Here is a 12,816-nt window from a genome sequence, read left to right on the forward strand (position 1 = left end):
GAGCGTTGCGATGGGGGCGTGGCCGGGCATCGCGATGGGCGTGGCTGGACGGGTGCCGCCGCGATGGGGCGTTGCCGGGCGGGGTCCCGCGATGTGAAGACTTCAAGACAGAGCCAGAGAGGGAGCAGGAGAGGGGGGGAGAAGTGCCAAAGAGGGGGTGAGAGAGAGCCAAAGGGGTGAGAGAGAGCCAAAGAGAAGGGGGGGGGAGAGCCAAAGAGAAGGGGGGGGGAGAGCCAAAGAGAAGGGGGGGGGGGAGAGCCAAAGAGAAGGGGGGGGGGGAGAGCCAAAGAGAAGGGGGGGGGGAGAGCCAAAGAGAAGGGGGGGGGAGAGCCAAAGAGAAGGGGGGGAGAGCCAAAGAGAAGGGGGGGAGAGCCAAAGAGAAGGGGGGGGAGCCAAAGAGAAGGGGGGGAGCCAAAGAGAAGGGGGGGAGCCAAAGAGAAGGGGGGGGAGAGAGCCAAAGAGAAGGTGGGGGAGAGAGCCAAAGGGGGGAGAGAGAGCCAAAGAGAAGGGGGGGGGGGGAGAGCCAAAGAGAAGGGGGGGAGAGCCAAAGAGAAGGGGGGGGGAGCCAAAGAGGGGGGAGAGAGAGCCAAAGAGGGGGGGGGGGAGAGCCAAAGAGGGGGGGGGGGAGAGCCAAAGAGGGGGGGGGAGAGAGCCAAAGAGGGGGGGAGAGAGTCAAAGGGGGGGAGAGAGCTAAAGGGGGGGAGAGCCAAAGAGGGGGGAGAGAGAGAGCCAAAGAGGAAAGAGAGCCAAAGAAGAGAGCAAAAGAGGGGAGAGAGACAAAGAGGGGGGAGAGAGAGACAAAGAGGGGGGAGAGAGAGCCAAAGAGGGAGGGGCAGAGCCAAAGAGGGGGGGGGGCAGAGCCAAAGAGGGGGGGGCAGAGCCAAAGAGGGGGAGGGAGAGCCAAAGAGGGGGAGGGAGAGAGCCAAAGAGGGGGGAGAGAACAAAAGAGGGGGGAGAGAACCAAAGAGGGGAGAGAGAGAGCAAAAGAGGGGGGGGAGAGAGCAAAAGAGGGGGGGAGAGCCAAAGAGGGGGGGGCAAAGGGGAGGGGAGAGCCAAAGAGGGGGGAGAGAGAGAGCCAAAGAGGAAAGAGAGCCAAAGAGGAGAGAGAGCAAAAGAGGGGAGAGAGCCAAAGAGGGGGGAGGAGAGAGCCAAAGGGGGGGGAGAGAGCCAAAGGGGGGGGGGAGAGCCAAAGGGGGGGAGAGCCAAAGAGGGGGGAGAGAGAGAGCCAAAGAGGAGAGAGAGTAAAAGAGGGGAGATAGCCAAAGAGGGGGGGGGGGGGGAGAGCCAAAGAGGGGGGGGGAGAGCCAAAGAGGGGGGGAGAGCCAAAGAGGGGGGAGGAGAGCCAAAGAGGGGGGGGAGAGCCAAAGAGGGGGAGGGACAACAAAAGAGGAGGGAGAGAGAGCAAAAGAAAGGAGGGAGAGAGCCAAAGAGGGGAGAGAGAGAGCAAAAGAGGGGAGAGAGAGAGAGCAAAAGAGGGGAGAGAGAGAGCAAAGGAGAGGGGGGAGAGAAAGCAAAAGAGAGGGGGGAGAGAAAGCAAAAGAGAGGGGGGAAGAGAGAGCAAAAGGGAGGGGGGAGAGAGCAAGGGGTGGGACACGGGCTTTAGTACTAGTCTGCCATATTTGGTCATACTCTAACATAAAAGTGATAAAAACATGTCTTAAAATATCCTAGTGTATTCAACTCCAATTGACCTAAGTCTCTGATTTGATACAGGTCTGACAAATTTTCCGGCACTCTGTGCTGACATCTTTGACCTCATAAACTGACTTGAGGCACCAGATAATAAAGTTTGGTTAAAGGGCCAGTCTTCATCAAAAAATGTTATTGTGTAAAAAACAGATAATCCCTTACCCATTCCCCATATTTGCATAACCAACACCATTATAGTAATACACTTTTTACCTCTGTGATTAGCTTGTATCTAAGCCTCTGTAGACTGCCCCCTTATCTCAGTTATTTTGACAGACTTGAATTTTAGCCAACCAGTTCTGATTCATAAACAACTCCACAGGAGTAAGCACAATCTTATCTATATGGCACGCATGAGCTAGCTCTGTCTAAATGTGAAAAACTGTGAAAATGCACTGAGATAAGAGGCAGCCTTCAAAGGCTTAGAAATCAGTTTAGGAGCCTACCTAGGTTTAGCTTTCAACAAAGAATACCAATACAACAAAGCACATTTGATGATAAAAGTAAATTGGAAAGTTGTTTAAAATTGCATGCCCTATCTGAATCATTAAAGTTTAATTTTAATTTGACTGTCCCTTTAAGTGAAATTTATTTACAAAAGGGTGTCTCTTTTTTTAAGGAATACCACAGGGATCTACTCATATGGAAAAACAAAATAATTAACACACAGAGAAAAATTAACCACAAACAACCTAAAATCATTACGTCTTTATTACGCTCTTGTTAACATATCCTTTCAATAGAGCAGTGTTTCTAAACCCTAGTCCTTAAAGGGACATTCCAGTCAAAATTTAAATGCACATAGATTTATTACATCTTTGAATAGAAACATATTTGCAATATTCATGTATTGGCAAAAATGCTTCTAGTAAAAGTTATCGCTGTTTTAGTGTTAACATTTTTCTCTGCACGTGCATGTGAAGCATAACTAGATATTGTCACTGCACCCACATTTTAAATAATGCAGCTGATCAGATCATCAGTGGGGCGTGTATCATGTCAGCAATTAACAAATGGAGTCATTACCAGATGGTACAAGCACCTTACGCTCTCTGAGTAAGTGCTGTATTTAAAATGCTGGTGTACGGTGCATACTTAAATACACTTTTGAAACAGCTATAGCTTTTATTAGAAGCATTTTTGCTAATGCATGTATATTACAAAATTGCTTCTGCTAAATACCGAAATGCACCCATGTGGTTTCTAATTTTTGCTGGAATATCCCTTTAAGTCCCCCTAACAGGCTTATAGGCCAGATTTTCATGACATCTGAACTAGAGCACAGGTGAAATAGTCAGCTGATCAGTAACCATGGTTACTAACCGGCTCTCACCCATCAGCTGATTCGTTTACCTGTGCTCTAGTTCTGATATCATTCAAATCTGGCCTGTCAGGGTTACTTGATTACTGGAGTTTGGAAACCCCGCTATAGAGGATACAGCAGGCTATGTTTAAGTACAATATCCCTTTAAGCCCTGTCTGTAAGTGTGAACCAGTCTTTTGTAATGGGGTGAGAGGTCCGGCTTCTCATTGGCTGTACCACACAGTAACACTGTACTGGAAAAAAGCTTTTGAAGTTGGGTAACCTTGAGAAAACGCTGCTAAACTATTGTGCCCAGACCATAAGTATCTATCAGGGGATTCTAAAGTGCGTAGTAAATGATAAAACTGTTGTTTTCTTTCCCTTTAAAGGGACACTAAAGTCAAAGTAAACTTTTATGATTCAGAAAGTCGTGCAGTTTTAAGACAATTTCCAATTTACTTCCATTATCAAATTTTGCCCAGTCTTTTTATATGCACACTTTCTGGGGAACAAGATCCTACTGAGCATGTGCACAAGATCACATGGTATACGTATACTAGTCTGTGATTGGCTGATATCTGTCAAATGATATGGGAGTAAAAATAAATTGGCTGGAATTTTTTTTACTGCTTATTTGAAATTAAGGGTAGGTGCTATTGCTTTGTATTTTTATTATGCATGTGTTAATTATGCAATTCCACTGCATTTAGTGGTCCTTTAACACTGAGTGAACTAGTATATTTCCATCTGATTACTAGCTACTGTTTTCTAGCTTGCTAAAGTGCAGTGGAATGAATACACCCTGATGAGTAACATGTTTCATATAGAGATTATACAGATATATCACAGTGCAGAGTCCTCTCCATGCTAAGGGAATCGAGACCACTAACTGAGCACAAGAAAATATTGGTTCATAAGATATTCTCATCTCCTGTGTGCTGAATTGTTTCATCTTTTATAAAATAAAGAGATATTTATCACTTACCACATAAAGCTGCTTCCAGAGAGAGGCCCATTCCTGTAGAGTTGTTGTTACCTCGGTGACCACCGGATCTTCCACAGGAACCACTGTCTCATATGGACTGCAAGGGACAAGAGAGGTTTGTGTCTGTTACTCAAGTGGGACAAAAAGAGAATACAGCTATAGCATTCAGATCATGACAGTCTATCATCTACTCATTGTATGTGTCACCCTCCAGGGAGAGTGACAGAATAATGCAGGCACGATGCTGGAATCTCTGAGTCATCCTGTAGTGGGATACAGATTATATGTAATATACTTACCATCAGTCTGTGTTACCCTGCAGTGGGAGGTACAGAAATCCTGTCCCCTTGCACAAAACTATATGTGTCACCCTGCAGTGGGAGGTACAGACATTCTGTCCCCTTGCACAATACTATCTGTGTCACCCTGCAGTGGGAGGTACAGACATCATGTCCCCTTGCACAATACTATCTGTGTCACCCTGCAGTGGGAGGTAGAGACATCCTGTCCCCTTATACAATACTATCTGTGTCACCCTGCAGTGGGAGGTACAGACATCATGTCCCCTTGCACAATACTATCTATGTCACCCTGCAGTGGGAGGTACAGACATCCTGTCCCCTTGTACATTACTATCTGTGCCTTCCTGCAGTGGGAGGTACAGACATCCTGTCCCCTTGCACAATACTATCTGTGTCACCCTGCAGTGGGAGGTACATATGTCCTGTCCCCTTGCACAATACTATCTGTGTCACCCTGCAGTGGGCGGTACAGACATCCTGTCCCCTTGCACAATACTAACTGTGTTACCCTGCAGTGGGAGGTACAGATGTACTGTCCCCTTGTATAAAACTATCTGTGTCACCCTGCAGTGAGAGGTACAGATGTACTGTCCCCTTGTATAAAACTATCTGTGTCACCCTGCAGTGGGAGGTACAGATGTACTGTCCCCTTGTATAAAACTATCTGTGTCACCCTGCAGTGGGAGGTACAGATGTACTGTCCCCTTGTATAAAACTATCTGTGTCACCCTGCAGTGAGAGGTACAGATGTACTGTCCCCTTGTACAAAACTATCTGTGTCACCCTGCAGTGGGAGGTACAGATGTACTGTCCCCTTGCACATTACTATCTGTGTCACCCTGCAGTGGGAGGTACAGACATCCTGTCCCCTTGCACAATATTATCTGTGTCACCCTGCAGTGGGAGGTACATATGTCCTGTCCCCTTGCACAATACCATCTGTGTCACCCTGCGGCGATAGGTACAGACATCCTGTCCCCTTGCACAATACTATCTGTGTCACCCTGCAATAGGAGCTGCATATGTCCTGTCTCCTTGCACAATACTATCTGTGTCACCCTGCAGTGGGAGGTACAGACATCCTGTCCCCTTGCACAATACTATCTGTGTCACCCTGCAGTGGGAGGTACAGACATCCTGTCCCCTTGCACAATACTATCTGTGTCACCCTGCAGTGGGAGGTACAGATGTCCTGTCCCCTTGTACATTACTATCTGTGTCACCCTGCAGTGGGAGGTACAGACATCCTGTCCCCTTGCACAATACTATCTGTGTCACCCTGCAGTGGGAGGTACAGATGTCCTGTCCCCTTGTATAAAACTATCTGTGTCACCTTGCAGTGGGAGGTACAGACATCCTGTGCCCTTGCACAATACTATCTGTGTCACCCTGCAGTGGGAGGTACAGATGTCCTGTCCCCTTGTACATTACTATCTGTGTCACCCTGCAGTGGGAGGTACAGACATCCTGTCCCCTTGCACAATACTATCTGTGTCACCCTGCAGTGGGAGGTGCAGACATCCTGTCCCCTTGTATAAAACTATCTGTGTCACCTTGCAGTGGGAGGTACAGACATCCTGTCCCCTTGCACAATACTATCTGTGTCACCCTGCAGTGGGAGGTACATATGTCCTGTCCCCTTGCACTATACTATCTGTGTCACCCTGCAGTGGGAGGTACAGATGTACTGTCCCCTTGTACAAAACTATCTGTGTCACCCTGCAGTGGGAGGTACAGATGTACTGTCCCCTTGTACAAAACTATCTGTGTCACCCTGCAGTGAGAGGTACAGATGTACTGTCCCCTTGTACAAAACTATCTGTGTCACCCTGCAGTGGGAGGTACAGACATCCTGTCCCCTTGTACATTACTATCTGTGTCACCCTGCAGTGGGAGGTACAGATGTCCTGTCCCCTTGTACATTACTATCTGTGTCACCCTGCAGTGGGAGGTGCAGACATCCTGTCCCCTTGTATAAAACTATCTGTGTCACCCTGCAGTGGGAGGTACATATGTCCTGTCCCCTTGCACTATACTATCTGTGTCACCCTGCAGTGGGAGGTACAGATGTACTGTCCCCTTGTACAAAACTATCTGTGTCACCCTGCAGTGGGAGGTACATATGTCCTGTCCCATTGCACTATACTATCTGTGTCACCCTGCAGTGGGAGGTACAGATGTACTGTCCCCTTGTACAAAACTATCTGTGTCACCCTGCAGTGAGAGGTACAGATGTACTGTCCCCTTGTACAAAACTATCTGTGTCACCCTGCAGTGGGAGGTACAGACATCCTGTCCCCTTGTACATTACTATCTGTGTCACCCTGCAGTGGGAGGTACAGATGTCCTGTCCCCTTGTACATTACTATCTGTGTCACCCTGCAGTGGGAGGTACAGACATCCTGTCCCCTTGCACAATATTATCTGTGTCACCCTGCAGTGGGAGGTACATATGTCCTGTCCCCTTGCACAATACCATCTGTGTCACCCTGCGGCGATAGGTACAGACATCCTGTCCCCTTGCACAATACTATCTGTGTCACCCTGCAGTAGGAGCTGCATATGTCCTGTCTCCTTGCACAATACTATCTGTGTCACCCTGCAGTGGGAGGTACAGATGTACTGTCCCCTTGTATAAACTATCTGTGTCACCCTGCAGTGGGAGGTACAGACATCCTGTCCCCTTGCACAATACTATCTGTGTCACCCTGCAGTGGGAGGTACAGACATCCTGTCCCCTTGCACAATACTATCTGTGTCACCCTGCAGTGGGAGGTACAGACATCCTGTCCTCTTGTACATTACTATCTGTGTCACCCTGCAGTGGGAGGTACAGACATCCTGTCCCCTTGCACAATACTATCTGTGTCACCCTGCAGTGGGAGGTACAGATGTCCTGTCCCCTTGTACATTACTATCTGTGTCACCCTGCAGTGGGAGGTGCAGACATCCTGTCCCCTTGTATAAAACTATCTGTGTCACCCTGCAGTGGGAGGTACAGACATCCTGTCCCCTTGCACAATACTATCTGTGTCACCCTGCAGTGGGAGGTACATATGTCCTGTCCCCTTGCACATTACTATCTGTGTCACCCTGCAGTGGGAGGTACATATGTCCTGTCCCCTTGCACTATACTATCTGTGTCACCCTGCAGTGGGAGGTGCAGACATCCTGTCCCCTTGTATAAAACTATCTGTGTCACCCTGCAGTGGGAGGTACAGACATCCTGTCCCCTTGTATAAAACTATCTGTGTCACCCTGCAGTGGGAGGAACAGACATCCTGTCCCCTTGCACAATACTATCTGTGTCACCCTGCAGTGGGAGGTACATATGTCCTGTCCCCTTGCACAATACTATCTGTGTCACCCTGCAGTGGGAGGTGCATATGTCCTGTCCCCTTGCACAATACTATCTGTGTCACCCTGCAGTGGGAGGTACAGACATCCTGTCCCCTTGCAGAATACTATCTGTGTCACCCTGCAGTGGGAGGTACAGATGTACTGTCCCCTTGTATAAACTATCTGTGTCACCCTGCAGTGGGAGGTACAGACATCCTGTCCTCTTGCACAATACTATCTGTGTCACCCTGCAGTGGGAGGTACAGACATCCTGTCCCCTTGCACAATACTATCTGTGTCACCCTGCAGTGGGAGGTACAGACATCCTGTCCTCTTGTACATTACTATCTGTGTCACCCTGCAGTGGGAGGTACAGACATCCTGTCCCCTTGCACAATACTATCTGTGTCACCCTGCAGTGGGAGGTACAGATGTCCTGTCCCCTTGTACATTACTATCCGTGTCACCCTGCAGTGGGAGGTGCAGACATCCTGTCCCCTTGTATAAAACTATCTGTGTCACCTTGCAGTGGGAGGTACAGACATCCTGTCCCCTTGCACAATACTATCTGTGTCACCCTGCAGTGGGAGGTACATATGTCCTGTCCCCTTGCACTATACTATCTGTGTCACCCTGCAGTGGGAGGTACAGATGTACTGTCCCCTTGTACAAAACTATCTGTGTCACCCTGCAGTGAGAGGTACAGATGTACTGTCCCCTTGTACAAAACTATCTGTGTCACCCTGCAGGGGGAGGTACAGACATCCTGTCCCCTTGTACATTACTATCTGTGTCACCCTGCAGTGGGAGGTACAGACATCCTGTCCCCTTGTACATTACTATCTGTGTCACCCTGCAGTGGGAGGTACAGATGTACTGTCCCCTTGTACATTACTATCTGTGTCACCCTGCAGTGGGAGGTACAGACATCCTGTCCCCTTGCACAATATTATCTGTGTCACCCTGCAGTGGGAGGTACATATGTCCTGTCCCCTTGCACAATACCATCTGTGTCACCCTGCGGCGATAGGTACAGACATCCTGTCCCCTTGCACAATACTATCTGTGTCACCCTGCAGTAGGAGCTGCATATGCCCTGTCTCCTTGCACAATACTATCTGTGTCACCCTGCAGTGGGAGGTACAGATGTACTGTCCCCTTGTATAAACTATCTGTGTCACCCTGCAGTGGGAGGTACAGACATCCTGTCCCCTTGCACAATACTATCTGTGTCACCCTGCAGTGGGAGGTACAGACATCCTGTCCCCTTGCACAATACTATCTGTGTCACCCTGCAGTGGGAGGTACAGACATCCTGTCCCCTTGCACAATACTATCTGTGTCACCCTGCAGTGGGAGGTACAGATGTCCTGTCCCCTTGTACATTACTATCTGTGTCACCCTGCAGTGGGAGGTGCAGACATCCTGTCCCCTTGTATCAAACTATCTGTGTCACCTTGCAGTGGGAGGTACAGACATCCTGTCCCCTTGCACATTACTATCTGTGTCACCCTGCAGTGGGAGGTACATATGTCCTGTCCCCTTGCACAATACTATCTGTGTCACCCTGCAGTGGGAGGTGCAGACATCCTGTCCCCTTGCACAATACTATCTGTGTCACCCTGCAGTGGGAGGTACAGATGTCCTGTCCCCTTGTACATTACTATCTGTGTCACCCTGCAGTGGGAGGTGCAGACATCCTGTCCCCTTGTATAAAACTATCTGTGTCACCCTGCAGTGGGAGGTACAGACATCCTGTCCCCTTGCACAATACTATCTGTGTCACCCTGCAGTGGGAGGTACATATGTCCTGTCCCCTTGCACATTACTATCTGTGTCACCCTGCAGTGGGAGGTACATATGTCCTGTCCCCTTGCACTATACTATCTGTGTCACCCTGCAGTGGGAGGTGCAGACATCCTGTCCCCTTGTATAAAACTATCTGTGTCACCCTGCAGTGGGAGGTACAGACATCCTGTCCCCTTGTATAAAACTATCTGTGTCACCCTGCAGTGGGAGGTACAGACATCCTGTCCCCTTGCACAATACTATCTGTGTCACCCTGCAGTGGGAGGTACAGACATCATGTCCCCTTGCACAATACTATCTGTGTCACCTTGCAGTGGGAGGTACAGACATCCTGTCCCCTTGCACATTACTATCTGTGTCACCCTGCAGTGGGAGGTACATATGTCCTGTCCCCTTGCACAATACTATCTGTGTCACCCTGCAGTGGGAGGTACAGACATCCTGTCCCCTTGCAGAATACTATCTGTGTCACCCTGCAGTGGGAGGTACAGATGTACTGTCCTCTTGTATAAACTATCTGTGTCACCCTGCAGTGGGAGCTACAGACATCCTGTCCCCTTGCACAATACTATCTGTGTCACCCTGCAGTGGGAGGTACAGACATCATGTCCCCTTGCACAATATTATCTGTGTCACCCTGCAGTGGGAGGTACAGATGTCCTGTCCCCTTGCACAATATTATCTGTGTCACCCTGCAGTGGGAGGTACAGACATCCTGTCCCCTTGCACAATACTATCTGTGTCACCCTGCAGTGGGAGGTACAGATGTCCTGTCCCCTTGTACATTACTATCTGTGTCACCCTGCAGTGGGAGGTGCAGACATCCTGTCCCCTTGTATAAAACTATCTGTGTCACCCTGCAGTGGGAGGTACAGACATCCTGTCCCTTTGCACATTACTATCTGTGTCACCCTGCAGTGGGAGGTACAGACATCATGTCCCCTTGCACAATACTATCTGTGTCACCCTGCAGTGGGAGGTACAGATGTCCTGTCCCCTTGCACAATACTATCTGTGTCACCCTGCAGTGGGAGGTACAGACATCCTGTCCCCTTGCACAATACTATCTGTGTCACCCTGCAGTGGGAGGTACAGATGTCCTGTCCCCTTGTACATTACTATCTGTGTCACCCTGCAGTGGGAGGTGCAGACATCCTGTCTCCTTGTATAAAACTATCTGTGTCACCCTGCAGTGGGAGGTACAGACATCCTGTCCCCTTGCACAATACTATCTGTGTCACCCTGCTGTGGGAGGTACATATGTCCTGTCCCCTTGCACAATACTATCTGTGTCACCCTGCAGTGGGAGGTGCATATGTCCTGTCCCCTTGCACAATACTATCTGTGTCACCCTGCAGTGGGAGGTGCATATGTCCTATCCCCTTGCACAATACTATCTGTGTCACCCTGCAGTGGGAGGTACAGATGTACTGTCCCCTTGTATAAAACTATCTGTGTCACCCTGCAGTGGGAGGTACAGACATCCTGTCCCCTTGCACAATACTATCTGTGTCACCCTGCAGTGGGAGGTACAGATGTACTGTCCCCTTGTATAAAACTATCTGTGTCACCCTGCAGTGGGAGGTACAGATGTACTGTCCCCTTGTATAAAACTATCTGTGTCACCCTGCAGTGGGAGGTACAGATGTACTGTCCCCTTGTATAAAACTATCTGTGACACCCTGCAGTGGGAGGTACAGACATCCTGTCCCCTTGCACAATACTATCTGTGTCACCCTGCAGTGGGAGGTGCAGACATCCTGTCCCCTTGTACATTACTATCTGTGTCACCCTGCAGTGGGAGGTACAGATGTCCTGTCCCCTTGTACAATACTATCTGTGTCACCCTGCAGTGGGAGGTACAGACATCCTGTCCCCTTGTACATTACTATCTGTGTCACCCTGCAGTGGGAGGTACAGACATCCTGTCCCCTTGTACATTACTATCTGTGTCACCCTGCAGTGGGAGGTACAGATGTCCTGTCCCCTTATACAATACTATCTGTGCCACCCTGCAGTGGGAGGTACAGACATCCTGTCCCCTTGTACATTACTATCTGTGTCACCCTGCAGTGGGAGGTACATATGTCCTGTCCCCTTATACAATACTATCTGTGCCACCCTGCAGTGGGAGGTACAAACATCCTGTCCCCTTGCACAATACTATCTGTGTCACCCTGCAGTGGGTGGTACAGACATCCTGTCCCCGTGCAGAATACTATCTGTGTCACCCTGCAGTGGGAGGCACAGACATCCTGTCCCCTTGTACGTTACTATCTGTGTCACCCTGCAGTGGGTGGTTTCTAACTGAACACATGGATGAGCCAATTACAATCGGTATATATATGCAGCCACCAAATCAGCAGCTAGAACCTAGGTTCTTTGTTGCTCCTGAGCTTACATAGATACACCTTTCAGCAAAGGATAACAACAGACGGAAGCAAATTAAATAATAGAAGTAAATTGGAAAATTGTTTAAAATTGCATGCTCTGTCTAAATCATGAATGTCTAATTATGAATTTAATTTCCCTTTAAGTTTAATGTTAACTGTCCCTTTAATAAACTATACATAGGGTTGCCAGCTGTCCTACACAAAAATACTGGACAATCTGTAGGTGACCTGGCACAGGTAATACGAGGGGTATCACAATGAACCCTCCCCAAAGCTCTACCCTTGACCCCAATACTGAGCAGTGATTCTATCCCCTAGGCTGCCAGTAACACTAAATGTACCTCTTTAACTGCCAGTAACTTACAACAGTGATTTTCTTTTACTGTCAGTAACACACAGAGTAGAAATGTTATCCCCAATGGTTACACGCAAGAAAGTTATTTTACCACCCACCTTGGCTGCCAGCAACACAAAATACTGTCTGTGCAGTGTCACTTCTTCCTTGGCCATATGTTTAAAGCAGGGAAGAGGCCTTTAAAATGTAGTTGCCATTCTGGGGACTTAAAAATACTGATCCTTTTAAAGGACATGAAACCCAATATTTCTCTTTCATGAATCAGACAGAGCATACAATTTTAAACATCATTCCAACTTACTTCTATCATTTAATTTGCTTAAAGGGATATTCCAGCCAAAACTGACCTTATCCAAAATTGGAAACCACATGGGTGTTGAACAGAAGCAATTGTATAATATACATGCATTAGCAAAAATGCTTCTAATAAAAACTATAGCTGTTCAAAAGTGTATTTAAGTATGCACCATGCACCAGTATATTAAACAAAGCACTTGCTCAGAGAGCCTAAGGGGCTTGTACCATCTGGTAATGACTCAATCTGTTAATTGCTGACATAATACAAGCCCCACTAATTATCTGAGCAGCTGCATTATTTAAAATGTGGGTGCAGTGACAATATCTAGCTATGCTTCACGTGC

At 48.3% G+C, this 12,816-nt stretch overlaps 1 protein-coding gene across 1 annotated transcript in view; it reads right to left on the reverse strand.

The window, feature by feature from the left end:
- The window catches only part of DOCK3 (dedicator of cytokinesis 3), a 924,676-nt gene that overhangs the window by 514,932 nt on the left and 396,928 nt on the right, over positions 1 to 12,816 (reverse strand). Inside the window, exon 5 of the mRNA XM_053721106.1 lies at positions 3,978 to 4,074. Within this exon, the coding sequence (XP_053577081.1) occupies positions 3,978 to 4,074 (97 nt within the window). The remainder of the gene's footprint in view (positions 1 to 3,977; positions 4,075 to 12,816) is intronic.

The sequence above is a fragment of the Bombina bombina genome, chromosome 7 (genome assembly GCF_027579735.1).
Source record: "Bombina bombina isolate aBomBom1 chromosome 7, aBomBom1.pri, whole genome shotgun sequence".
Lineage (NCBI taxonomy): Eukaryota > Metazoa > Chordata > Amphibia > Anura > Bombinatoridae > Bombina > Bombina bombina.